At 45.9% G+C, this 26,295-nt stretch overlaps 1 protein-coding gene across 10 annotated transcripts in view; it reads left to right on the top strand.

Annotated features, from left to right (window-relative positions):
- PRRG3 (proline rich and Gla domain 3) overlaps nucleotides 1–26,295 on the top strand; it is a 244,823-nt gene that overhangs the window by 150,694 nt on the left and 67,834 nt on the right. For all 10 annotated transcript variants that reach the window (XM_085607685.1, XM_085607678.1, XM_085607679.1 and 7 more), the window contains one exon: nucleotides 21,885–22,045. In XM_085607685.1, coding sequence (XP_085463811.1) covers nucleotides 21,986–22,045 — 60 coding nt within the window. In that variant the 5' untranslated portion in view covers nucleotides 21,885–21,985. The remainder of the gene's footprint in view (nucleotides 1–21,884; nucleotides 22,046–26,295) is intronic.

Here is a 26,295-nt window from a genome sequence, read left to right as displayed (position 1 = left end):
CAGGAGCACCATGGAGGGAAGAATTCACACTGGAGCACAGTGAAGTGTACACCCCAATGCATCTACTAGTAAGTTCCATTCACGTGCTGTTCACTAGTCAAAACACCCTTGGGCATCAAAGTGCATTATTCACCTCAACACTGATTCTAGGAAGGGGTTCACCTGTAGTGAAGGGATCACCTGGTACCTTAATGGAGCAAGTGTCTCCATCTATTCCAAGCAAGAACTTTCAGAACTTTTGTATCTTTAGAAAATCCCAATGTAAATGAGAACATTGATACATTACATTCACAGAAGCAGTAATATCAAGCAGTAGCTTATCAACCGTGAGGTAGCATCCCAAGTTAGTACAACAAATGGGTCCTATGGCCCTTTTAGCAACAAGACTTTTGCTTAAGAATAATGCTACTGAAAATAAAAAGTTCATAGGGTGGGGCGCAACAAGGGAAATAGGAGGGAAAAATATAATTTACACAGCTGCAACCGTACCAGTTTCCTCAACAGGTTCACTTGTACAAGACCCACTGTGAAAACATCAGTTTCCACTCAAACAATAACTTCCTATTCTTGGCCCAACAGTGCTTAGTGTAAAATAATGATATGCCAGAAGAGTCTCAGTCCTTTAAGTGATTGTTCTCTGTTTTTTTGTGTATGTGAAACTTCACCACTTTGCCTTTGGAAAAAAAAAAAAGATATACTATTTTCAAATGTCAATTTTAGTTGTGCCAATCAAGTGGAATAAAGTAGGCAAAACTGACCAAAAATAATTGGGCATACAACACAAATTCAGTAGTTGGCACAGCCAATCAATCACCCACGGAGCCCATTTATACAAACATGGCCTATGATGAAGTACGATGAGTCTGTAGGAGAAGGCAGTCCATCAAACGGAGTCATCTTGAGTTCAGTTTCACAGCCCTACACATTTTTAAAGCCCGTGGAAAACATGATATGACTGTTCAGTTCAGTTCAGTTCGTTTTTATTTCGATAATTAAAAATCATCATAAAAATACAATTTATCACATTTCATTCCTGAACTTCAACAATTTAAAAAGAGAAGGATTAAAAACATCTACTAGGGACATGATTTGTGGGTCAGGGGCAGAAAGGACATATAAATATGATTATATTTAGTTCCTTGTATTCCTAAGTCTAACAGTAACTTTTAGGAAATTTGAGATAGCATAGAGAGTATACATATCATTTGCTTTTTGTAAAAACAACAGGGCTGCTTTTGCTTGGCGTATTTTCTGGTTTTTCAGTATTTGGACCAGGAAGCGGCGCCTTGGAAATTGATAAAATGGACATAAAAGTACAAAATGAAGGGTGTCCTGCGGAGACTTATTGTCGCAGCCGCAGGCACCCTTCTGCTCAATCGTTGTGGTGAACCCCGCGGGGTAAGCTAAAATGTTAGGTAAAAGATTGAGCCTAAAACGGCACATTAAAAATCTGTCCTGTTGGTTGTGCATTAAAAACAAATATGGTTCCATGCCTACCCTGTTTGCTACCAAGCCATGTGCAGTTACTGTTCTCTTAAGTTGTCCCACTTTGAGTCTAGCACTTGCAAGGTTTTCCAGTAACAGTTTCTTTACTATAAATTTAGACATGGTTGTAATCTGCGTATGATCCAAGAACAAATGTGTCTGATGAATACTTTTCAAGGTATTTTTAACATATTTCAACCATGGAATTTCAAGTGCATTTTCCCTTAGCAAACAGTCTTTAACAATTTCCCTGGTTAATTCCGCCTCTGGGTTGGTCCATACTCTTGTCCACATAGTAATTGGTCTGATCTTTACCTCGTCAGAGATATAGCCCATCCCCAGTTCAAGATGAGCAATGTCCGCAGGGGTGGATTTTGGGATTCTGAGAATTCGGCGGAGGAACTTGTCTTCTTCGATTTGCAATTTAGTCACATCCGTGAATTCCCACACCTCTGCCCCGTATAGGGCCTTTGACTTAGTGATGGACCCATAGAGTGTCATGATCTGTTCCGGGCTCCACCGACCCAGTCTGTGTGCAAAGCTTAAAATTGCCCCATTGGATGATGTAAGTTTTGAACAATGTTCGTCTACCAAAGGCTTAAAGTACATGTTAGAGTCCAGGAGCAGGCCCAGGTAAGGGAAAGTATTTACCGTTTCCAGGACATGTGGCCCTATCTTGAACAGTGGTTTCTTAGCTGTTTTTTTTCCTGCTACCAAGACAAATGATTTTTTCAAATTCACTGCCAGATCTAGGTCAGCCATGAATTCAACAAACCCATTCACCAAGATTTGTAGACTCCTTGGTGTGCGGGCCAGCAGGACCGCGTCGTCCGCGTACAAAAGGACAGGTATTTGTCGTGATCCTACTCTTGGACAATCTGCGGCTAGAGAGATGAGGTGTCGTTCCAGGCCATTTATGTATAGCGAAAAAAGAAAAGGAGCAAGGATGCATCCTTGTCTTACTCCTCCTGTGCAGGGGAAAGCATCCGTGCAGCCCCCATCCGAGGTGAAACGTACTTTAGCCGTAGTATTCCAATGGAGTTCCTTTAGAATGTTAATCAACTCCGCCTCCATACCCAGGTTAAACATCATGGCCCAGAGTTTAGTGCTATTGACATTGTCAAAAGCAGCTGCCAAATCCATGAACCCCATGAAAACGGTTCCAGTGGAGGCTTTGGTGTATTTAGCTGTTAACAAATACAGATTCAGGCACTGGTCGCTTGTTGACCTCCCCCCTCTGAAACCATACTGGGTGTCCACTAAAGTGCAATGTTCCTCTGTCCAGTTTGTTAGCCTGTGCAATATCACCCGTCCCAGAATTTTCGCGGAGACGTCGATTAGAGAAATCGGCCTATAGCATTTCGGGTCTTCTCGGCTCCCTTTCTTGAAGATAGGAACTATTAGGGCGGTGGACCAGGAGCGTGGTAGGCCAGACCTAATCGCCGCATTTAGGACCCTTGTTAAAATAGGGGCCCACAGGTCTATATTGCTTCTATACAGGTCTGGAGGTGTCCCATCTGGTCCCGGTGCTTTGTTGGGGGTGAGCCCTTGAATTGCTAATTTGAGCTCTTCCGGGGAGAAAGTTAAATCTACACTCCTATCCCCTTCCCACCTACCCTCTTGCAATACCCCCTTTGCATTGTTGTACAGTCCCTCGAAGTGACTAACCCATTGTTCTGGGAGAATGTTAGTGCTAATAGTTGGGGCGGAGCTATCTTGAAAACAAGGCCTATTTACTATTTTGAAGAATTCACAATAGTCCCGGTTTTCTCCTGCCTCTCTCAAATCTGCCCATACCTCTGCCAGTACTACTGATTTTCTCTCCTTAATTTTGGCCTTGTAGGTTTGCCTCAGTTTGGCCACTATTGCCGTGTCCCTTGGTTTGCTTTTTAGTGCTTGTTTCAAATTCCTTAAAGCTTTCGAGCAGTTGGAGTCAAACCACCGTGGGTTAGTTGATATCTTGCTGGGGCCTTTTGTTTCTAGAAGTGTGTCTGCTAATTTTGTTAGTGATTCAAAGGAGGACACTAGATCTGAACCTTCTATTTGGAGGTCTAAGCAATCCTCTACATATTTCCCCCCCTTTCAAAATTAGAGTTTTATAGAAATCCTGTGGGTTTATTTTCATCCACTTCAGGCGCCTTCCTCGAGCTTCAGGCTGCAACCTCCCCTCCCTTTCATTCGTGTTGTTCCTACGGTCCATGTGTGTCAGTTCTATAGTTAAAGGGTTATGATCACTAAAGGGGCTCCATTTTGTTTTTACCTTAGTGACTTTAGATAAACCGAAGGTTGATAAAATTATATAATCAATTGTGGAGGAACAACCTCTGCCTTTAAATGTGGGGATATGAGTCCTCCCCCACCCGAGGTATCATGTCCATCGTGTGCGCCAGTGAGTAGGTAGTCAACATTGATGATAATAGTGTGCCCTCCTGCGTATGCTCAAAATGCGGTCCTTTATGCTGCGGACAGCTGTCCCAGTCTTTTTCTAATTTCTAAAGTGGCAAGGTGAGGGCAAAGGTGACAGTTAAAGTCCCCTAGCAAAAAGATGATTGGATTTCCCCCCTTATTTGTCTGTTCTACCTGTTCCCTCAGTTTGCTATCTAATTCCCTTAATACTGGATTTTCCCCTAGTGTGGGCCCAGGCTTATAGAGGTTAAAGAATTGTGATTTGTGCCTTCTACCCTGGTACTTGAGTACCTGGAGAGTATGTGATGTCCAGTGTGGAATTGTCCACTTCCCTTCCAGGGTTAAATCGACATAGATAGATAACCCACCTCTCGCTCTTCCTGATCTACTTTCTTGTGCGGGGACCCCAAAGCACTTATAGCCCTCTAATTGATACCTTGCCGGATCAACTGCCCAGGTCTCTTGGAAAACTAATATATTATAACCCTGCAAATCCTTCCTCCATTCCTGATCTTCAAATTTACCAGCTAGCCCTGCAATGTTCCAAGATAGGATTTTTGTCTTGGTCTCCTGGATACTACTTCCGACTTGGCCCTGTTGTGCTGGACTTATACAATTCCCTGACCCCGCTTTTGTAGCGTTAAGCGTCGGGGCATCTGGTACTTGCTTCATTTCTGGGTTCATACGTTCCATAGATCCTATTACTATACTCCTCCCTCCATTATCAGTAGCTATGCTCGGCCTTCCTGGAGACCCTAGTCATTCTGTTCCATCGAGTGAGTACAAGGGGGTATATCTATTTGTCCACTGAGGGCCTAGTTGATGTGGGTAGTGCTGTGTACTGGTATCATTTTGCCTTGCCCAATACTCGTCCCCATGTCTGTCTCTATTCCCCTGTTTTGGATTTTGTGGATAAGCCCCCAATTTTCTGGGATAGAAGTAGGCTACTGGCATGGTCCTAATTGTGCTTGTGGCATTCCTATTGCAGTTCTCTAATATGTACTCCACCAAATTTGTGTTTTTAAAATGTGCGATGACGCTGTTACCCTCCCTGTCTTTCCTTCTAGAGCCTACCCAGTAAACCCTTCTCACGTGTTGGATTTCTCCCTCTTGGCCAGGTTGTAGGGGTCTGTGAAAATGTAGCCAATTAGCAATTTTACGCTTCAGTTCCAGTTGTGATTCTCTCTGTCCTATTCTATTTTCAGGGACCCCTGTAAATATAACTACAAAAGGGCTTGCTTCCGGGGGGAGGTTGACTAATGGGAAGTGAGCTTGGTGTCTCTCGTGATCTTTGGAATCCTGTTTAAATGCGGTAGAGGGTCCTATTGATAAGGGCGTAACTAATTCCTGTCTTGGTGGTAGCTCATTTCCTTCATTCCCTTGGTGTTTCCCTATTCCCTCAGTGCCCCTCTCTTCTGCTGTGTTTGGCTCAGTGTGTACCTGTACGATACTACACTTGGCAGTGCTTACGCAATTATTTATCTGCCGGGGTCGTTGCAATGGGGCATTCGTATCTGGTGTGATCGTACCTCCCTGGTTTGAGGTTTGTATGTCCTTCACTTTAGCCTGTTTCTGGATTTCATGTGTTATTTTGTCAAGTTTGCTAATCAGTGGTTTAATTTGATTGGCTATAAATGCCTCTAGATGGTTTTTTAGGTCTAAGACTATCTCATTTAGCCAACCTGGGGGGACAAAACGGGCATTCGTTTCTTGTCTGGAGTGCTCGTGCTCCATAGTTCTCTGTTTGGAGCTTCTAACGGGGCGCTTCTGATGACATGTTTTTGTGTTTTTCCTCCCATCTTTCCTCTCTTTCGTCGCCGGGGCTACAGTCCCTTCCCTGTTTGTCAAAGGGTCCTCTTCCCTGACTGGCTGGGCACATGGAACCTCGTCACCTGATTCCTCATGACTGACCCCATGCATTAGGAGACTCGAGTTCTCAGCCCCCGGCTGGGTAGGTGAAAGTGGCACAGTGATTAGCGACATAGATATGCGTCTTTCCGTTCTCTCTATCTCCCCCGCCACCTTCTGTAACATTAAGTCTATTGCAGTGGGGGTACTCTTGTGTGGAGCGGCAATTACATTCTCAGACACTGACTTTTTGGATTTTGCTGGGGTCACTAATTTGCTTTTGGTTGACCTGGTTTTGGGTTTAGTAGACATAGTTGTTGAAAGCACAGTGTTATCCTCCTTACTCCTTGAGTCTCCCTGGGTCTTTAACAGTATTTCACTAACCTCTTGCACTGGCGAAAATGGGTTTTAGTGTCACTGTCACATTTACTACCAGATGCGGAGTTTAACCCTCAGGTTATCAGAGTGTGGATACCTGTGCAAGATGTGTTCCGATTCAACCAGGATTCGCATCCCGTCCCGTCCACCGTCGTCCACGGACGGCCACAGACGGCCCGCCCTCTGCCCGGGCTCAGCCCGGCGTCGCCCGCGCGCGTCCCGCGACGCGGAGGCAGCGTGGTTCTTTTAAACGCCTCGTGGCGCGAACGGGACGTCCGCGGGTCCGGTGGCGCTTAGGATGCTGGGGTATGTAGTTTCTGCCCTGTCCCCGCTCTGCGGCCGCTGGTGTAGATGGCGGCGGCGGGGGACTGCAGGACAGCAGGTAGGCAACGCTGGCAAGGCAACAGCAGGAAGCTCCTCGATATGGTCAGCTTGAGCAGAGGGACCCGCTCCACCGAGGCAGCGTGGTTCTTTTAAACGCCTCGTGGCGCGAACGGGACGTCCGCGGGTCCGGTGGCGCTTAGGATGCTGGGGTATGTAGTTTCTGCCCTGTCCCCGCTCTGCGGCCGCTGGTGTAGATGGCGGCGGCGGGGGACTGCAGGACAGCAGGTAGGCAACGCTGGCAAGGCAACAGCAGGAAGCTCCTCGATATGGTCAGCTTGAGCAGATATGACTGTTGATATCAAGCCTTCCCCGTGACATGGACACACCAGTCTACAAACAATGGCTCAAGCTTGGGGTACTTTAACCCCAGAAAGTTAGTCTTGTAGTTATCATGCAACGTTAAGAAGACGTTTCAGTGTGCGGTTATCTTCAAGCAAACAAAGAAAAGTACATATATATTAGTATATGTACAAGTGTTGGAAGTGTATTTGTGAAATGTGTTCATTTTATCACTTCTAGCGGAGCGTTCCTGCCATATCTTATCCCCCGCTGTAATGTATGATCTTTTTGCCAGTCCAGACATTTTTGTCAACAGGACTTCGCATTTTGGGACTTGAAGTTTCTCTTTAACATCGCAGAGTCTCAGAATGCCAACATACAAAATGCAGCTGGCTAAAAAGCCTGTGCTTGCTGGTGGCGCCACATATGATACTGGGCAACCTTTTCCTCCTGCACGCACTAATCACTTCATTAGAAGCACTTTGTGTTGAGGAGACATTATGAGTGAGCTGAAATCAGGGATGAGCCACCACCCCTACTCATAACTGGACGCTGCAGCCTGAGCCCCAGAGACACTTCTAGTGATCTCATCTCCGCTCACCATCTTATTTACGTTATATGGCAACAACACTCTGTACCCTCTAAGTGGCCTCATACTCACCCCACCCCCATCAACCTTGGTATCATTCAAGCACCTCAGGCCTGCCTCTTACATGGACCATACACTCCTTGCCCTTCGCGCACTGAATGGAATTTACCAGAGTGCCTCCTTTCACCACTCGGTTCCAGGCTGAAAAGGGCAATCTAGTAAGTGATGCCCCAGCGCGAAACGATCAAGTCAAGTATTTCCATTGCTATAAGTTTTGTAAAGTTAAGTCAGTGGAAAGGTAGTGAAATCATTGAACCCTCGATATTCACTTGAAAGTTGCAGTGTAATGTAGCGAAAAAGGAGAATATTGACTACAGTTAACCCCTTCCTCAACACCATGCAGACGAGCTTTTAGCCCGGATGGACGCTACATTTTTGGCAAAGTTATGTGATGTGTGACAAAAACACCTGCATCTCTCCCCACAAAAAGCACTGCACAATAAACACCGGTACCTTATGCACCACCATCTATGCTGCTCCTCAGCTCCAGCCTGCTACTGCCAGCCAAACACAGATGCTAGTATGGAGCTTCAAAAGTTATCCACACGGCCCTGCAATTAAGAGAAGAGCGCAAAGCAGACACCTCGAGTCTGCGCAGCGTGTCTTCAAAAATCCTGATGACCAACTGAGCAGATTCGATTTCTCAGCTTCCCGTCTGCTTGCAGCCTCTACCCCACCCTTTCCCAAAGCGTCACAGGGCAAACCCAACCCCTTATTACGAGTTGGGAAAGGGTGGGGTGCCTTTCTCTCCATTCCCTGATTGACATGAAGCCCCTGGTGCTTCAGGGCTTCAGCCTGAAGCGCCCGGGGTTAACTTTACCCCCACGTCATCAGGGGGTGAAGGCCGGTCCTCGAGGCAATGCCTTTGCCGAGCTGATGACCTCACAGGCCTCTGGGCTGTGAGGTCATCAGCCCGGTAAATACTGTAGATTTAGGATCCGCCCACAGTTAACGTTCAGGAGTGCAATGGATCGGCATTGCTTGCATAACAGGAGACTCGTCAATCATCTCAATCAAATCGCCAACAGTCACAAGCAAGAGGTATGTGTGCATTTAAAAATAAAAAAATAAAAAGATAAGACAGTTTTTCACATTTGCAATGGACGACCTTGGCGAGTGAAAGTAAAGGGGGTGGACGACGCCCTCAATCAGAAACCGCCTTTGTCCTAGACTCATTTATGAAAACTCCTCTCACACACCTCGCTTATTGGCAGCCTACGACACCACTAGGCGCGCAACACCCAATGGGCTCACCGGACTTCAGCCCCCCCCACCCCGCCCTCCCCCCCCCCCTCCGTCTAATTGCAGCTGCACCCAAGTACTTCACTGGTCTTCAAAAGACCATTTACTTGCTAATGAGGCTTTTGTTGTGTTTTCACCCCTTAGAGCCACTCTGCCTATGGCTGGAAGAATTAGCCCTCCCCGAATTCTTTTACAGCCCCCCCCCCAAAATTTGGTTCTAGTTGCCCGCCTGGACACCACAAAGCTCCAGGCTCTCCTGTGTAGACTCGAGGAATGGCTGGACCGTCTGGAAAGGCTGAAAAACGAATCCAGTCTTAAGTGTGATCAATAAGTTGCAATTGGGGCCCTTGACTCCTGTGCGCACTATATTATGCAGAGTTTCACCAGTCTATCTTGCCCTTCTTCCTATTTAACATTTACACGCACGCTGTAGCACAGTCCTAGACCAATAAAAGGTGACTCTTCAAATGCACGCTGATGACGCAGAAATCCTCCTCCTGCTGGTAAACCGAACAGAGAACCGGAGTAGCATTAGCTCATTCTTTGTAGTCAAGTCAAGTCCTGCTTCCAACAGGTGGCCTAACTTAGGTCCAACTTCTACCGCACTGCAATTGAGGAATGTATGAATCCTAACCCACCCCACGCAGGTGAAACTCTCTTCCCGGGCCTTTAGCCATTTCACACCTTCCCTTCGCCAACAAAGGGCTCTACATCTTTCTTTCGGGGTGTAAAAGGGAAGCAATTTATTAACATTTCTTAATCCATGCTGGGTCATAAATCATCACGCACACATCCATGATTAATATGTACCACAAGCATGCAATTACCTTGAACATCAAATGATAAGCACATCATAAACCAAATCTCTTTACAGTCGAAAATACTCCTACAGTCATAATTCAATCCTTGGTGGATCCTAATAAGGTTGTCCATCACCATAAATCATCATGTGACAGCACCTTTGCTCTAAAGCCCCCTAGTGTCAAGCACCGCAGCTTCTAGGCTTCACTTGCTACCGATGTTTGGAGTTCGCAGCCCTCTGGCCATGCCTGGGCTGCGAGTGCCATGTCCGCCTTTCTTTGACCCTTTCTTGGCACTTTGTTTGCCTTCCAGTGTACCTGCTGTGAAGAATATCATGGAGGCTGTTCGAGCAGGTCTTCTTTCTGACGGTCATCCGCCCATCCTCCTGTGTTACCATTGGCATTTATTGGTACTGTGTCTACCACACTGCCGGTAGGCCAGGACCACCATCAGTTCCCCCTTCTTCAAAGGTATCTGCTCCTATGAACATCCTAAAAGCTGAAGTGCTCTAACGATTTTCAGGAGGAACATGTCCATCCCGACCCCAGATAGTTGAACCCTGTCATCTGAGTGGTAACCCAGAATCGAGATTGATGAGGTTGTGCCTAATGACCTGCCGGCCCTTGCACTTTCAAATTTGATCATTAAGATATTGAGCTTCCTCTTGGACTGCTCAACTGTGTCATGAATTACTACACTCTCCATTCAAAATATGCCATCACTTCAGACCAAAGTACATCTGCCAGTCTGGCGATGCTTGTCAAGTCCACCTACATTACTTCCAGGAGTTTCCGCCTCACTAGGTCAGAGAGGTAATTTCCATCTTGGTGTACCACAAGGCCGCCAGGTTTCCTTTTCACCGGCAGGGCCTACTGTACCATCTGTGACGGGGATGGATGTTTGATTTGCTCAGCATTCTGTCCTTCATTTGTTCTGTTTGCTTTTGTTGCCCTAAGTGGGAAGGGTATGCCCAGACGTTGGTCCCATGCTCACTGTGCCACAGGATTCAAGCTAGCCTACCTGACATGGGGTGATACCCCGGAACCTGTACCAGGTTGCTTGTTTCCGGTCCAGGGAGGACCTGGCCCGGAGGTTCTGGCTGGACTGTTCCCATGGGGAGCACGGTCAAGACTGATTTGGATATGGCTGGGTCCAAACTGGAGTGATGTGGTGAGTGAAAAAATGACGAATTAAACCCAGATCTGTGACTGGGGATGAATGTTTGATTTGCTCAGCATTCCATCCATCATTTTTCCTTTTTGCTACTGTGCCATTGGCAGCAGTTGATCCCACTGCACGTCAGGTTTTCCCATCCATAGCAAAGAGGTGTTTCACAGCCAGATTCCTCCGTAGTGTTTTCATGCCGCAGTAAAGCGCTGGGCCCTCAAGATGTATCAGTGGCTCAGTAGCCAGGTGTCCATCTCCTCTACATCCCCTGCAGCGAGAACAAATCTTTACTTAATTGCATTAAGGTCTACAGTAGGCCTTGAAGGCTCAAGATTTCCACCTGCCAAGTGTCCTGATCTCGTCATTCCCTAGTCCATGCACTGCATCGGCCACATCGGTCATCACTCCCCCTACATGAAATGAATCTGAGTCGAAATGCTGCGCGGGGAAACCTGCTTGCTTCAAGGTCATCCGCATCACTGCCATGAACTGGAACCTGCTGAGCAGGCCACATCCTGATGTACAAATAGCCAGTGGCCAGTGTGGGGTCTAATCTACAGGTTGCCCTTTGTCAAACATACTGGCCAGAAGTTGTGTGATGTGATGCATTCTAGTTGCTTGAGCCTGCACTTTCATTCCTGATCAGTTTTTGGCCATCCTAGCCTTAACACCATGTCACTGTCTTCCGTGTGCACCTCCTTCAGATGCAAGCATGCGGGGCCAGGGCTCTCCTACAGGGGGCTATGAGGTCGCTGACCATAGAGGAACCAAAGGACGCCATTGAAAAGGCTGCTTTGAAAAGACTCCACTCCTCACTTGCTTTGCAGATATCAAGTATTACTTCGCAACATTGGCCGCCTCCTGCCGCTTCCTCCTTTTGGGCTGCATCACGGCCACACCCCGTCGCCTCCTATGGGGCACGTTAAACCACACCAGCAGATGCAGTGCATGCATTTTTGCAGGCGTTTGGCTACCTGCTCTGCTAATCCAGCCACCCTCTGGGTGCATTAGCTGCGGTCCCCTACAGGGTACAGATTCGCTTTCCCGGTCTGCACTTTATTAAACTCAAAATCTAATTTTTTTAGCCCTCAACAGAATGAAGGGCCATTCGTGTACATCTGTACTTGATGCACAGATCTCTTCCTCTCCTCCATATGGGGGTTTCACAGCCCTGCCTTGTACTACTACCAGGCCGCTTGTCTACAATGGAGTTTTATCTGTTTTTTTAGATAGAACTGCTGTAACTTGAGTCGATACTTTTTTTTTTTTTATTTGAAACAAATGTTTTTAATAGAAGCTACATGGCGATAAAGTATTAGTTCACAAAGGTTATAACATTTTACTGTTTTATATGCTTTTTAGATTCAAACAAGTGCCCTTTCTTGCTGTGCTGGTTCTTGGGTGGGTTTACAAAAGATTGAAAGCATTTGTCTTCCGTGTAGGCTTCAAAGTGACACTGTCATTCATATTGTTTACACTGTCGCGACAAATAGCCAAACCGATTAAATTACTTCTTCCTACGAAACTGCTAATTTAAATTTTATAATTTAGTTATTGAACGTCATGGTTCAAAATTGAGAATACTGTTATAAAATATTTTTGATTATTTTAAAGGCTGAATAATTTAATGTTTGTGGTATTTTGTATTTATTTGTATGTATGAAAATGTTATGACATTAAAGAAATAAATGTGCAAGGACCTATTTTTGAAGCAACTCATAAAAAATCTTCCGATGTATCCACCATTTACCATGCATTCCATTGATTCCAGTTTGCGTATTTTAATGTAGGTCCTGATAGCCGCTGTTGAAAATGCTTTTACCAAGAATGCATGAATTGTTTTCCCTCCTTTTCAGAGTTCTATAGTAGACTACTTGTTTCCCCACATTGTAGCGATTAGTGCCTAAATAGTGGCATCCTGCTTTATAGCATAGGTACTCACAAACATTTTCCCTGGGGCCACAAAGTTAGTTCTGTGATGTGACCGAGGGCCGCATTGATGCCAGTAGGGTGGCAGTCGGGGTTGGGGGTAAGACACTGGGTTGGAGGTAAGGTGGGTGTAGGGGAAGCACAGCATAAACATCTAGTGTCTGAACTGCACGAGAAACCAGAATCTTGGAAATAATTTCAGCTTCTCCACTTAACCAAATTGTGTGCTCATATTCAAATGTTTTATTTCACTTTACCTCCCTTTTCTTTGTTATCAAAATACATGAGTTCAGGATGAATGCCGTACAAAACCTTCTCTTGTGTTTGATTTAATAAACTATAATGCTGCTCATATATAATAGAAACCTATGCCACCCAAAGAGCGCATAACAACTGGCTTGCCTCTTAGTTCACTATTGGCATTGTTGTCAGGGTGGGGTCAGGGCCGTTTCTACCACTAGGCAAGACTAGGCGGCCGCCTAGGGCGTCAAAAGGGGGACATTTTTTACCTAATAAGTGTTTACTTTCTTTGCCATGAAGCTGCCCCTGTGTGCGCGCCCGTGCTTAGCGCAGGCCCACAGGTGCTTGAGCTTATGTTCCGCGACTTTTGTACCCCATTATGCTTGCACAAACCCGTTCCACTGGTCGAATCACCGTGTAACCCGACGGACTTCGATACGGCTTGTTTTGTTGCTGCCTCCGAGGACCTGCGCATAGATCTAACCCTGATCTGTTGACTGGGTGTGAGTATTTGATTGGTTCTGATGCGCCGTCCATCACCACCCCCTTTTGTACCGCTTTGTTCGCCATAAGTTGGCAGGGTATGCTCAGACGTGAGTCCCTTGCTCACTTTGCCACTGGATTCAAGCAAGCCTGGCTGAAGACGGCTGAAATGCCAGAAACCGGTCCTAGGAAGCTTGTTTCCGGTCCAGGGAAGGCATGGCTTGGCAGTTCGGGCTGGACTGTTCCCATGAGGCATAGGGTCAGACTGATTTGCATATGGCCATGTCTGAACTGGGGTGGCAGAGTGGGCTAAAGAACGGTGATGGATCAAACCCTGATCTGTTGACTGGGTGTGAGTATTTGATTGGTTCTGATGCTCCGTCCATCACCACCCCCTTTTGTACCGCTTTGTTCGCCATAAGTTGGCAGGGTATGCTCAGACGTGAGTCCCTTGCTCACTTTGCCACTGGATTCAAGCAAGCCTGACTGAAGACGGCTGAAATGCCAGAAACCGGTCCTAGGAAGCTTGTTTCTGGTCCAGGGAAGGCATGGCTTGGCAGTTTGGGCTGGACTGTTCCCATGAGGCACAGGGTCAGACTGATTTGCATATGGCCATGTCTGAACTGGGGTGGCAGAGTGGGCTAAAGAACGGTGATGGATCAAACCCTGATCTGTTGACTGGGTGTGAGTATTTGATTGGTTCTGATGCTCCGTCCATCACCACCCCCTTTTGTACCGCTTTGTTCGCCATAAGTTGGCAGGGCATGCTCAGACGTGAGTCCCTTGCTCACTTTGCCACTGGATTCAAGCAAGCCTGGCTGAAGACGGCTGAAATGCCAGAAACCAGTCCTAGGAAGCTTGTTTCCGGTCCAGGGAAGGCATGGCTTGGCAGTTCGGGCTGGACTGTTCCCATGAGGCACAGGGTCAGACTGATTTGCATATGGCCATGTCTGAACTGGGGTGGCAGAGTGGGCTAAAGAACGGTGATGGATCAAAACCTGATCTGTTGACTGGGTGTGAGTATTTGATTGGTTCTGATGCTCCGTCCATCACCACCCCCTTTTGTACCGCTTTGTTCGCCATAAGTTGGCAGGGTATGCTCAGACGTGAGTCCCTTGCTCACTTTGCCACTGGATTCAAGCAAGCCTAGCTGAAGACGGCTGAAATGCCAGAAACCGGTCCTAGGAAGCTTGTTTCCGGTCCAGGGTTAGGCATGGCTTGGCAGTTCGGGCTGGACTGTTCCCATGAGACACAGGGTCAGACTGATTTGCATATGGCCATGTCTGAACTGGGGTGGCAGAGTGGGCTAAAGAACGGTGATGGATCAAACCCTGATCTGTTGACTGGGTGTGAGTATTTGATTGGTTCTGATGCTCCGTCCATCACCACCCCCTTTTGTACCGCATAGCAGTGTCCTGCCCAGCAGGGACACTCCTCTCCACAAATAACCATAGAAAGCCAGAGCGCGGAAATCATAGTCCACACACTGGGCTGGGAGAGGCCGCCATGGCCGCGAGCACTCAGCGCCCCTCGGTGTCCAGGAGCCCTCGGCCTCCCTCTCTACTGGATACTTCCCTGACCCAGCAGCTGCTCTTGGTGATGACGCTTCCTGCGTCATTTGCTTGGAGTACTTCACAGATCCGGTGACCATAGAGTGCGTGCACACCTTCTGCTTCTCATGCCTCACCCGTTACATGAAGCAGCAGGATTTAACCATCTCGTGCCCAAGGTGCCAGCACAGGTTCGACCAGAGGAGCAGGCCTAACAAGGAGCTCTCAGCCGTCGCACAGGCATTTTGGCAGATCAGGATGGAGGCCTCTGCAAGGCCGCAGATGAGTTTTTGTGAAGGCCACTGTAAAATAAAGAAGACAAGTGTGTGTCCAGTGTGCTGGGAACCCCAAAATCATAAACGTTACACTGGGGGATCTGAAGAGGAAGGCGGTAAATAATACAAGGTACAGTAAAGTATGTCATCACGTAGCACATGTTGAAGTAGTCAATGCAAGCCAGATAATAGTACAAGTACACGGTCTTGGGTTCTGGAGTTCTTTCCTACGTGCCTAGGTAATGAGGAGCCCTCTGCCACCAGGGACCCATAGAGCCCTCCGCATAGGCCATCCATGTGCTACAACCCACTAGCTGTGCCCTGAAGCTGCCCCTGTGCGCACGCTCGTGCCTAACGCAGGCCCTCTGCCCACAGGCCCTTGAGGAGCCCTCTGCTACCGGGCCCCCGTAGAGCCCTCCGCTTAGGCCATCCATGTGCCACAACTCACTAAGTGTGACCTAAAGCTGCCCCTGTGCATGCGCTCGGTCCTAGCGCAGGCCCTCTCACCAGGCCCCTGGAGACCCCTCGTCATGCCGCACGTTGTACTGCCTCCCCGATGGAGACTTCTGTAAAGCACAAATTATCAAATGCCAATCCCCGGTAGAAAGATTGTAATGAAAAAATTTAGCGCTTTCATCAAAGCAACGGATAATTTTGCTTTCTGTGAACTCGACCCTGTGGTGTTGGGGGTGGGGTGGGGAGGGGGCGGGGGAAGGGACTGCGCTGCACAGAATTTTAAGTGCAGTGAAAAGACTTGTTTACTTTAATGCACACAAACAAAATCAGTGCCTCTGTTTGAAGTACTTAAAAAAATTGCACCATCAGTAGTACATGTGTGCCCACACGTGCATCACGTGCAGTGAAGCATAGCAATGATGATGTCATTATAAGGTGCTTACAGGCAAGGACCTGCAGCTTAGAAGCGCACTGGCTCATTGGTTTTTATTTTGATTACCACAGCTGCATGTTACATAAGTTAGCTGTCCAGAACGGCTTATAGTCTGAATAGGACCTAAATGATCCATTGCTAGTACATTCTAGTTATGCAAGCACCCTAGCACCAGGCGTTGAACCCACTGGACTATCCTGGTGGGGGTTGGTAGAAGGCTACTCGAACTATCAAGGTTCTCTTATTTTGTCGTTTTTTATGCATAGCAAAAGATTTGTATTTTGGCAAGCGTTACTTTGTGCTTGAGGCCACACTAATGGAACAATATGCATTATGTAAATGGCTTCTAGCATAAATAAATGGGAGGCGGTGAATCCTTTTATATTTGCTCTTTCAACTAAACAAGCATTTTCAAAGCCAATAGGTTTCACCTACGCGAGAGCTATTGGCTTTGCCAGTGTCTTTTAGCCATGTTGTGCAGAAGCATGGAATGGAGAGGAGGGGCATATAGTGGTGTGGCATGGAGTTGAGTAGAGTGGAATGGCGTGGCATAGAGTAGAGTCAAGTGGTGTGGCGTTGAGTTGAGTGGAATGCGGTAGACTAGAGTGGCGTGGAGTGGAGCAGAATATAGTGAGTGGTGTGGCGTAGAGTATAGTGGAGTGTCATAGAGTACAGTGGCGTAGAGTAGGGTGGTGTACTGTGGTGCAGAGTAAACTAGAGTGGCACTGACATAGAGTGCAGTGTAGTGGCATTGAGTGCAATGGCCTTAGAAAACACCATTGAAGTTAGAAGAGAGAAATTTAAAACGAAATAAAATATCATGAACAGTGCTTATTTAGTTATTTAATGTCTGATGTGTTTTATTGTTTAATGTTGAATACAAGTTCTTTTATATCAAATGCATTAATTCTTCCACCCTGGATGAAGGGGGGAGAGAGCGATGGTAGTAAAAGGGAGGGGGCGGCATTTTTCAATTCTCGCCTTGGGCGGCAAAACACCTAGAAACGGCCCTGGGTGGGGTAAAGAATGAATGTTTCTAAAAACTATCACTTAAAAAACACAAATACTTCTCAATGCACTGACCTAATCTGATTTACTAAGGTGAAACACTTTTGCATGTGAATGAAATAATACACTTTTTGAATTTTGAACAAACCTTTTTCATACTTTTACACTTTTGCTGCAAGATGTAATTAATAACAAGCATTTGAAATGCAATAGGTCTCGCATTTTTCCAGAGTTTGAGCTATTGGCATTGTACATGACAATGCGTTTTATTTATGTGTTGCTTTTAAAACCGGTAGATAAATGGCATTGTCAGTTACAATGTCAATAGCTTAAAATCTCGCAAATGGAAGACCTCTTGCATTGCAAATGCCTTCGGCGCCCGTGCTATACAGTTTTTTAATAAGCGTTAGGAGAGAGCATCAGGACAAAGCTATTTGAGAAAATAGTGCTTGGAGGCTGTATTTAAAGCCTACCAAGTAATAACACATGTAACAGGGGGTGTTGCCATGGGAGGTTACAAAATGAGACCAGTCTTGGCCTATCACGAGAGGGCGCTGCTCCCTAAGGAGGGACTACTAAGCCTATTGACCAATAAACAGCCACAGTTTACAGTGGACAATGACACAAGCCAATGACAATTATGGGTTGAGATTGGGTGGAGCTTCAAGTCCCTACCTAAGTACAGCATAGCCTTGCAGAGCAGCGAATGCACTGTCCAGGTTTGCCCTAAAAAGATACAGTTCCATTACAGCCTATGGCAAAGGCCAGGGTACCCTATGCATAAACTCTGTGTTGAACAAACATTACAGCACTGTGTACTCACTACCAGGGTGAACTGCCCATTTTACACCATCAGATCGGTGCTGTGCACTCAGCCCACAACCAGTGTGGCTTGACATTCTTTTGCAAGAGACAGCAAGCTTTCACACCTTCATTGTAAGCAGTGTGCTGTGCCATACTTCACCACAAGAGACAGGCCCTCTTCACCCATTACCTCTAAAAGCATGCCATGAAGTATTACGTTATAAATGCCAAAAATACCCAACGCCAGCTGCACCAACATCATAACTGGTTTTCAATACTACCAACTGTGAACGGTATGTTTATCACTGCAGAAACCTTGCTGTACCCACATCCCTCTTGCATTTGGGTTTATTTGCATCCTAACCTACCAAAACATAGGATGTAGCACAAGCGGCTTTTGCCGTATGCACCCCAAAATGTAGGCCACACAAACAAGATGCTTTCAAATGGGACAGAATAGCATTAACACGTAAGCATGAGTTTGTGCTGCCTGGCACTGTTCTAAACTATATATAGTGTCTTGTAACAGGCAGCTGTACAGCTAACATGGCTATTCGGATGTTACAACATACAGTGTCGCCTAGTTTTCAGGATCAGCAGTTGAGGGACCGCTTAAGAAAACTGGGCTTTTTTTGTTGAGAAAGGAAATGTAAAGCTTTGCACTTCCACGCGTTTCTATGATTTAAGAAATGTGGCACAAAACGATTATTCTAAACTTCCACCGAGAAATGAACACGATGAAATCCCATGCCACCACAGGAATCTTCAGATCTGCAGGTACCCGCATGCCTAAACTTACGGGGAATTGGCTTCTGTGTGGAAAACTACAAAGAGCTTAGTGGATGCAGGAATGCAATTTTTCAGATCGCATAAAATGAAGCATACAGGGACAGAAAATATGGCTTTATTGCAAAACAATAAATACAAATTCCAAGTCAATACATGGCTTTCAATGTCTCGCTGGATAGCTAAGTAGACACTTTGTGGATAAAGAACTCCATCTGAAGACAAAGTTGGCAAATTATGTTCGTTTCAGTGAAAACTATCATAGCTGTCTTCAGAAGAGATACTTTTTACGGATTGTGTCACACGCCTGGAACTTCTAGGGTTGATCACTGCATAATTACGGGTAAATATGATGGAACATCCGATCAAGCATATGTGTATTTGTCAATTGTCGAACTCCGCTCACTGAACGAGCCCTAGACACACATCTCATTTCCGAAAGACTAGTTTTCACAATGGTGTTTATTAGGAATAGTTCAAGCACTGGGTTGGTTACTTTTCAGCATCAAATACCAATGTATTGCACAAAAGTTACATCGTATGCGGCACATGAAAACTAACGTTACAGCTCTGTCATGTATAGCACATATTGAAAACAAGCGTGTTCCTCGCGCTAAAAGGAGGCAGCAGGGGGGAGGGGCGAGAGCAGGGGGCGAGTGAAAGCGTTTCACTTGCGGGAGCGTGCAGCGCCAGGAGCGATAATTGCTACCATATGGCGCCGCGCGCTCGCCCAAGTGAATCTCCAGACATGCACGCGTTGCCATTGAAGGCAATGGAACGCATGCACGTTTTTGGCTGAAAAGACAAAGCGATCGGAAAAGGTCTTTTTGCGTATGCAGCGCATGCACGCTGCGTAGGCGAGACCTAAAAATAAAGATATTTCTATAGTTAAGTCGTGCAGGACACCCTAGTTACTTCCTTCCTTTAATTCAAATTAAACTTTAAATAAATGCTTGCTTGCAGTTTACCGTCTTTTTAATGGTAGTGTTGAGCCTAGTAAACAGCAGCCTAGAGCTGCTGCTTACCAGGGGGCCGCATATAAATATCAGGAGGGACGCATGCAGTTCCGGGGCCGTATTTTGAGTAGCACTGCTCTACGGTGTCCCTCTACCCAAATAAGAAAAAACATATTGATCTGCTTTCCTTGCTAAGGCAGAAAAGAAGTGGGGTGAAGTGTGGAGGAAGGCCCTATTAAAACGTTCTTCAGGCCCATATGTTTGTTTTACAAGTCTCACTCTTTTTTCAAACCATATGAATTCGAGTTCTGGTGTTATAAATGCACACATTTCTTCAGTGGGCAAGAAACAATGCACTCTATTATTCAATACTGAGTTCATATACTCTTCTATATTTTACAGTCCGTGTGTGCTACCTCTCTACACCCAAACTAGTTAATGATCACCCGAAAATAAACCACTCAATAATATAAAAATTGAAACTTTCAGCTCAACAAGTAAGAGAAAATAATGTCTTGGCTAAAATTGTTTTGAAAATTACTAATTGCAGCCAAGGGCCAGATTGTTATTTGCTCGTGCATCCTCTGCTGTTTTCTACCGTGTTATTATCCTCACTTATCGTACTGGATGATGCATTTTTACTATTTCATAAACGTGTATAGTGCCATGCCTTCGTATTCTTTTATCCATAACACTTTTGGAATTATTGAATATTCCACAACCATCCCCCTGCCTATGGCTAATGGCCTGATTTAGTTTTGGGAGGGAGCAGGAAGTTCTCTGATTGGTGGATTTTATTCATGTGGAGAATGTGCTGGTGCTGTTATCTTCACCCAAGTAACATTATTGCCTAGGAAATTCTGCCAGTGGATTCACCACTGGAGGAGAATATTTTACTGTGAGATGTGCCTCCATAAATTGCAAGACACAACTGCACTTCCGAAGGGCGAGCCCTGGATACTTCATTGAGAACAGCGGGTTGTGTCTGTGGAAGCTTTCTAAGCAGGATGGTTGTCTACCTTAGCTAGGTGATATTCAAATCTATATGTACCCTCTGCTACCCTGCTTTTAAAAGAGATATTTCTTGAACTGTATGAGAAGTCCTAATGTAGATAATCTCTATTGTAGTGATAGATTAACTTTATGAGGGCAGGACGCTCCCGTTCAGCATCAGGACTGGGAGTTCTCTTCAGGGAGCTTATTCCAGTTTCATTCTTCACTTGGACTTCAAGTGGCACAGTACATTTGGGCACACTAGCCAGGAAAGGCTCAGGACAACCTCTTTCTGGTACTGGATAACCAATTCAGGTTTGTTGTTAATACCATTGGATTCCTGTCATTTAAAACATCCAATTCAAGGGGTTTTGTATGGTACATATCCACCTTTATGGCTCTGGGCCCAAAGGCCTTTGTGTATGGAATGTGGCATTAGTCTCTTGTAGAAATCTTTACGTGGGGGGGGGGGGGGTCACTTTTAGTGTTGCACCGAGTGAAAACGCTGTCCTTTGCGGCCCCCATCTACTGAACTGTAACCCCTTGCCTTTAGATAATACGAAAGTCATTCTACACTTTACAAGGTCCTTTAATCTTAGTGTTCTGTTAGTTGTATACTTGGTGTGTTTTTTTGTTTGTTTTTGTTTTTTGCCATGTAGCGCCAGGAAGTCTGTGCAAAAATGCATTTTTCAAGAGCACTACTCACACATGCAACCTACGGTAGACAGTTCATTTATTACAACATAACCCTGACTGCTGTTTACCTAGGGAGGGTGATGGGTTCTCAGGTAGGTACCATGTGTCCCCTTATCGATGTTTCTGCCTTGTCGAAGATTACTGATAGTGTGCAATCGAGTGAGAGTGCACAACTAAGAATGTTCGTCTTAATGATGAGTGAGAGAAAGTGTGGGTGCTCTTGAAAGAAGGAATAAGCATCCAAGAGCAACCAGTGGGGAGAGCAAGAGCTACTTAGAGAGACACGAAAAGAGAGCGCAAGAGGGAACGTACACATCCTACAGGAAGCTAAACCCAGAGAGAACATGTGACTAACAGAACATGATCGACAAAAATCATGTAACAAACAGACATTAAGTGCAAATGAGTCTGAGAGCAACCCCGAAATAGTTATGTACAACAGAGTCCAAGACTAAGAGAAAATTAACAGCATCACATTTTACTATTTAATATAACTCATTGAATCAGCCTGAAAAAATAGGTTTAAATTTCCTTTGTGTCAATGCTTTATTAGTTAAATGGACAGAATATAAATACAATTTACCATAACAGGGCTATTATTAAATCGTCTTTTTACTATTTTTCATTGATTTTAAGTGTTTCTTGGTTCGAAAGATGCCCACTCCGTTTTGAAACGGATTCCTCGCGCAAATGGATTTTTGGAGGAGTTCCGCCAGGGGGCGCTGGAACGGGAGTGCATGGAAGAAACCTGCAGCTATGAAGAGGTCAAAGAAGTCTTTGAGAACAAGGAGAAAACGGTGAGAGATGCAGTGTTTGACATTAAGAGGCGATTCCCTTCACTGACTGCAGAAAAGTGACATATTGCAGAAGGTGACCTATACAGGAGTGAGGGGCATGTGAGAGTTTGAAAGGCTGATGAGAAACTGAGGCGTTTTAAGTGTAAAGAAAATAATAAAGGCAAGAGTTTTAGACGATAATGAATCTCACTAGTACATGGACCTAGGAAAGAGCAATGAGCTAAGCGTGTAAAACATAGTCAAGATTTTCATGTCTAGGTGGGCGGACCATGTCATGTATTGCACTTGTACTGCTGTTTTGTAGTTCTACAAATTGCAGGTGTTTGTATCCTATTGTGTGCCTCCAAAGAATACAAGGCTGATTCATTCATGTTTGCTTTAGATTATGTAGCCTGCAGGTTACACAAAGCTCTGCACAATGATTAATTCACTCTTTCTGATCTTACCTGCTGTAGCCCTGTTTTCCTGTATCTCCTACATTCTCCGTCTCGGATAGCATATCTTGGTTGGTTGTGACCTACACAGCGATGGGCACATGTCCTGGTCCTTTGCACAGAAATGTGTGCAGGGTTGTAATCATTTTGAAACCTTGACACCCCCCCCCCACACACTCTCCCTTACACACAAATGCATGTGCTTTGGTGTTTGCAGAAAAGCAACAGATCCATGAGGCAGTTTGTGGTCCATTGCATAAGGGACCTTCCTTAGTCTTGCTCTAACTTCAAGCCCCAAGTGGTAAACTTGTTTATGCTTATACAAAGGCTAAGGCTCGAGTAAGGCACACCTAGACTAGGGATATCCTACCTACCTGTCTAACCTACCCTTCAATTTACTACCTTTAAGCAGCAAACACTGTAAAGTTCCAAAACTAGAGGACTGTATGACACATAAACAAAAACTAAACACAGTGCATAAAACCCTTCAACATTAAATTTTCTCCCTCTTGGCGCTACCATTCATCCTGCTTGCTCTCTATTCCACTTTGTCCAGCGCCGCATATTGTATACAAACAAAATGCTGCAATTTTTAATCTACTGAAAAAATTATTTAAAATTGCTATGGACTCAAACCTAATATACCTTTTCCCTTTCCGGCCTCTTTCATTTAACATCTGGTAATGGGAGGGTGGAATAATGCTAGCCTCCTTGTCGTTAATAAAATCATAATTCTCTTTGCACAATAGCTGTGAGAATCAGCATTTTATGGCAAGAGAGGAGTCCAGCATTATGCATGTTCTAAGCTCCTCAATGGTAATCCTGAAACATCCTTAACTGGTTTAAATCTTTCAGATTATTCTCTTCATCCAATCAATCCACTGTCTTCATATGCTCTTCCAGCCATGCTCCAGCACAAAAGACTCTCGAGGCCATAGCTCTTCTTGTAGAATGTAATTTAAACCTATCAACATCTACTCTTGCCTCTTTCATAACTGCCTTAACGAATCTTACAATAGTAGCTACTGAAGCTGCTGTTTAAGGTTTAACATAAGAATTCCACAAATGGTTCACACGATCTCCTCTAAACTCTTTCACCCTTACTCATATTCTGTGATGTATTTCACCACACAAAACTTTGGAAACACTTCAAACTTTGGATAAAACACAGAATCTGACATGGTCTTAGTTCTTTGCCACAACAAATACTCCATCTGGCTGGTAAAACCTACTTCCTAATCCAACACCTGTACATCACACACCCTTCTGAATGATATGAAGCAACTAACGTTGCCAACTTCCATGACAACTCAAGCCTGGAAACTTATTCACTAGCCAATTCTCAAACAACTTCAAAACTAAATTAACATCCCAAAGACTCTCATATCTCTACAAATCAAAGGACTTCTACCTATTGACAAACTGTCCAAAAGGGAATGACCAGCTGCATTCGCCAACCTATAACAATTCATCTTCCTATAAGAAATCTTTTCCAAATAATTCCACCAGGAAACTAGCAACCTGTATTTTCTCTGCTTCTACGGAATCCAAATCCCTTGCAAAGTAACCACAGAGCCAGATGTTCCAGGGTTTGCAGTCTTCTCAGTGGTAATTGGCAGCATGTTGCTCTTGTACTGCCACACAGATTGATCCACTCTGGGTTCCTTCAACTTATTTCTGCCTTCTGCACCTTGTGAGGACAAGCTGTGACCAGATTGGCTCTAATGAATTTGATCACCTCAGATCTTACCTGTTGTCAGACTGTTCAGCTTTTTGGTCCCTAGAGGTCCAGAACACCTTCCCGAAGAGACTGCATTCCAGATCAGTGTACTTTAAGAGAGATTGTCTTCCCCTGTACTTCCCTTGTCAGGCAGCAGGACCATAGTTCATCAGGACTGTCCAACAGCAGCACTCCTGCACACTCCTTACTCTCTCCGATGAATGAAGAAAGCCAACTAGCTCATGCGTACACAATCTACAGGTGCTCCCCTGCAGAATGACATGCAGCCCTTTCACTGCAGGCATAGTCAATCAATTTGGACTCGCACCCTATGACTTTCACCTTTTAAGTCTGCAGAAAGTTGCAATTTTGACACTTTATATAGGGTTTTGAGTCCATAGGTGGGCCCAAAGGTCCACAGAAGTGCCCTACCTGGTTCAGACCCCCCATGCATGCTTCTTGAAAGCAGTAGGGAAGTCTACACTATACTACTAATAAACGGTAGTCATGGTTGGGGTGGCTAGCATTCTGTGCAGCAGGGTATGCCTGTAAGGTGTATATTGGAGCTCTTGTAGAGAGCATATGAAGCGCTTATAGAGGAAAGACATATTTGGTGTGATTAAGCTGGAATGTTGTGGGTAAGAAGCTTAAAAATAGGAGGTGTGACAATATAATACATGCCTCTTCCTTGGAGATACCTTTACCAAGCAAATGCATTTACCACACATGGTAAGTATAATAAGGTTAGTAAACCCCCTAAAATAAGTGGGAAAAATACACATATATATCTATATCTCTCTCTATATTATCTACTGGCGGTCGCCAGTAGATAGTTATAGTTAGGACCTATTTTCCATAGGAAATCCGCAACATTCTATTGGGAATATCTTTGGTGCCGATTGACGAATCTTCGCAAAATTTTCCAAACTTTTGGCCAGCTCCGCTCCGACCCTGAAAGTTTTGCGGTGATTCGTCAAGCGGGGGCCGAGAAAAAAGGGGGGTCCCAAAACGCATTTTCCCCATGCAATTTCCCATAGGATCTGTTGTCGCAGCTACAGCCCGAACCGCTGAACGGAATGACACCAAATTTGGCAAAGAGGTAGTCCTCAGTTCAGACTCGTGCCTTTTGCTTAAATGGTGTAAATCCGTTCTGTAGTTCCTGAGAAAATTAGAGTTAAAAGTACATGTATATCTATGGCTGGGGAGGATCCGCGGATCCTCCCCGAACCCTCCCCGAACCCTCCCGAGCACGAGCTGAATGCTAATTGGCTGCCAACACTCTGAATCAGGAAGTATTGGCAGCCATCTTGTAGAACCGAGGCACAAGAAAGCACAAAAACAAAGACGCAAAACGCAACAAGGGGGCAGGGTAGAAACACCCTGATCCGCTAGGCCTGCTCAGGGGGTCCCACAAGGACCCCCAAGGCCCAGAAAAAAAAATTTTGCGCTTCGTTTAGATTTAGCCCCCGGGGGGGCCAAATCCCGGGGGTAATATGGTTTTAGAATGGAGGGCCCAGAGGGGCCCCCCAGCCCCTGGGACCGCCACCCCCGGGGCTTATATTATTGTATGCGGGGGGCTCATGGCCCCCCCGCAGCCCCGGGAACCGCCACAACCCGGGGCATTTAAAAAACCCTGTGCGGGGGGCTCGAGCCCCCCCACACGCCCCGGGGACCGCCACCTCCCCGGGGCTTTAACTTAAGTGGGGGGGCTGCGCGCCCCCCCCCCTGGAGCCAATGATGGCCCTGGGGACCGCCACGCCCCAGGGCCGGCTCCTGCATTGTCCCGGGGTGCCCACCCCTGGGAAACTGCGGTTTGCTATGGCAGGGTGGCAGCCTCGCGGCTCCCATCCTGCCATAGCAAACTGCTTTGGTATTTGGAAGAGAGAGCAGGAAACCTTATCTCTTCCAAATACCAAAGACGATTGCTTTTCCACACGGGGAGCAGCATGTTATCTGCTCCCCATGTGGAAAAGCAATGCCGGCTCCCGCAGGACCCCCCCCCATGGCCCCCAACGGAGTCCAGGCCCCGGGGGATGGGGTCCCTGGGGCCACAAGTGGCCCGGGAGGGAGGCCACGCGGCCCCCCTCCCCAAAATT

The sequence above is a fragment of the Triturus cristatus genome, chromosome 5_2, assembly GCF_964204655.1.
Source record: "Triturus cristatus chromosome 5_2, aTriCri1.1, whole genome shotgun sequence".
NCBI classification, from domain to species: domain Eukaryota; kingdom Metazoa; phylum Chordata; class Amphibia; order Caudata; family Salamandridae; genus Triturus; species Triturus cristatus.
The sequence above is the reverse complement of the archived record's forward strand: the minus strand, read 5'-3'. Positions and strand labels throughout refer to the sequence as shown.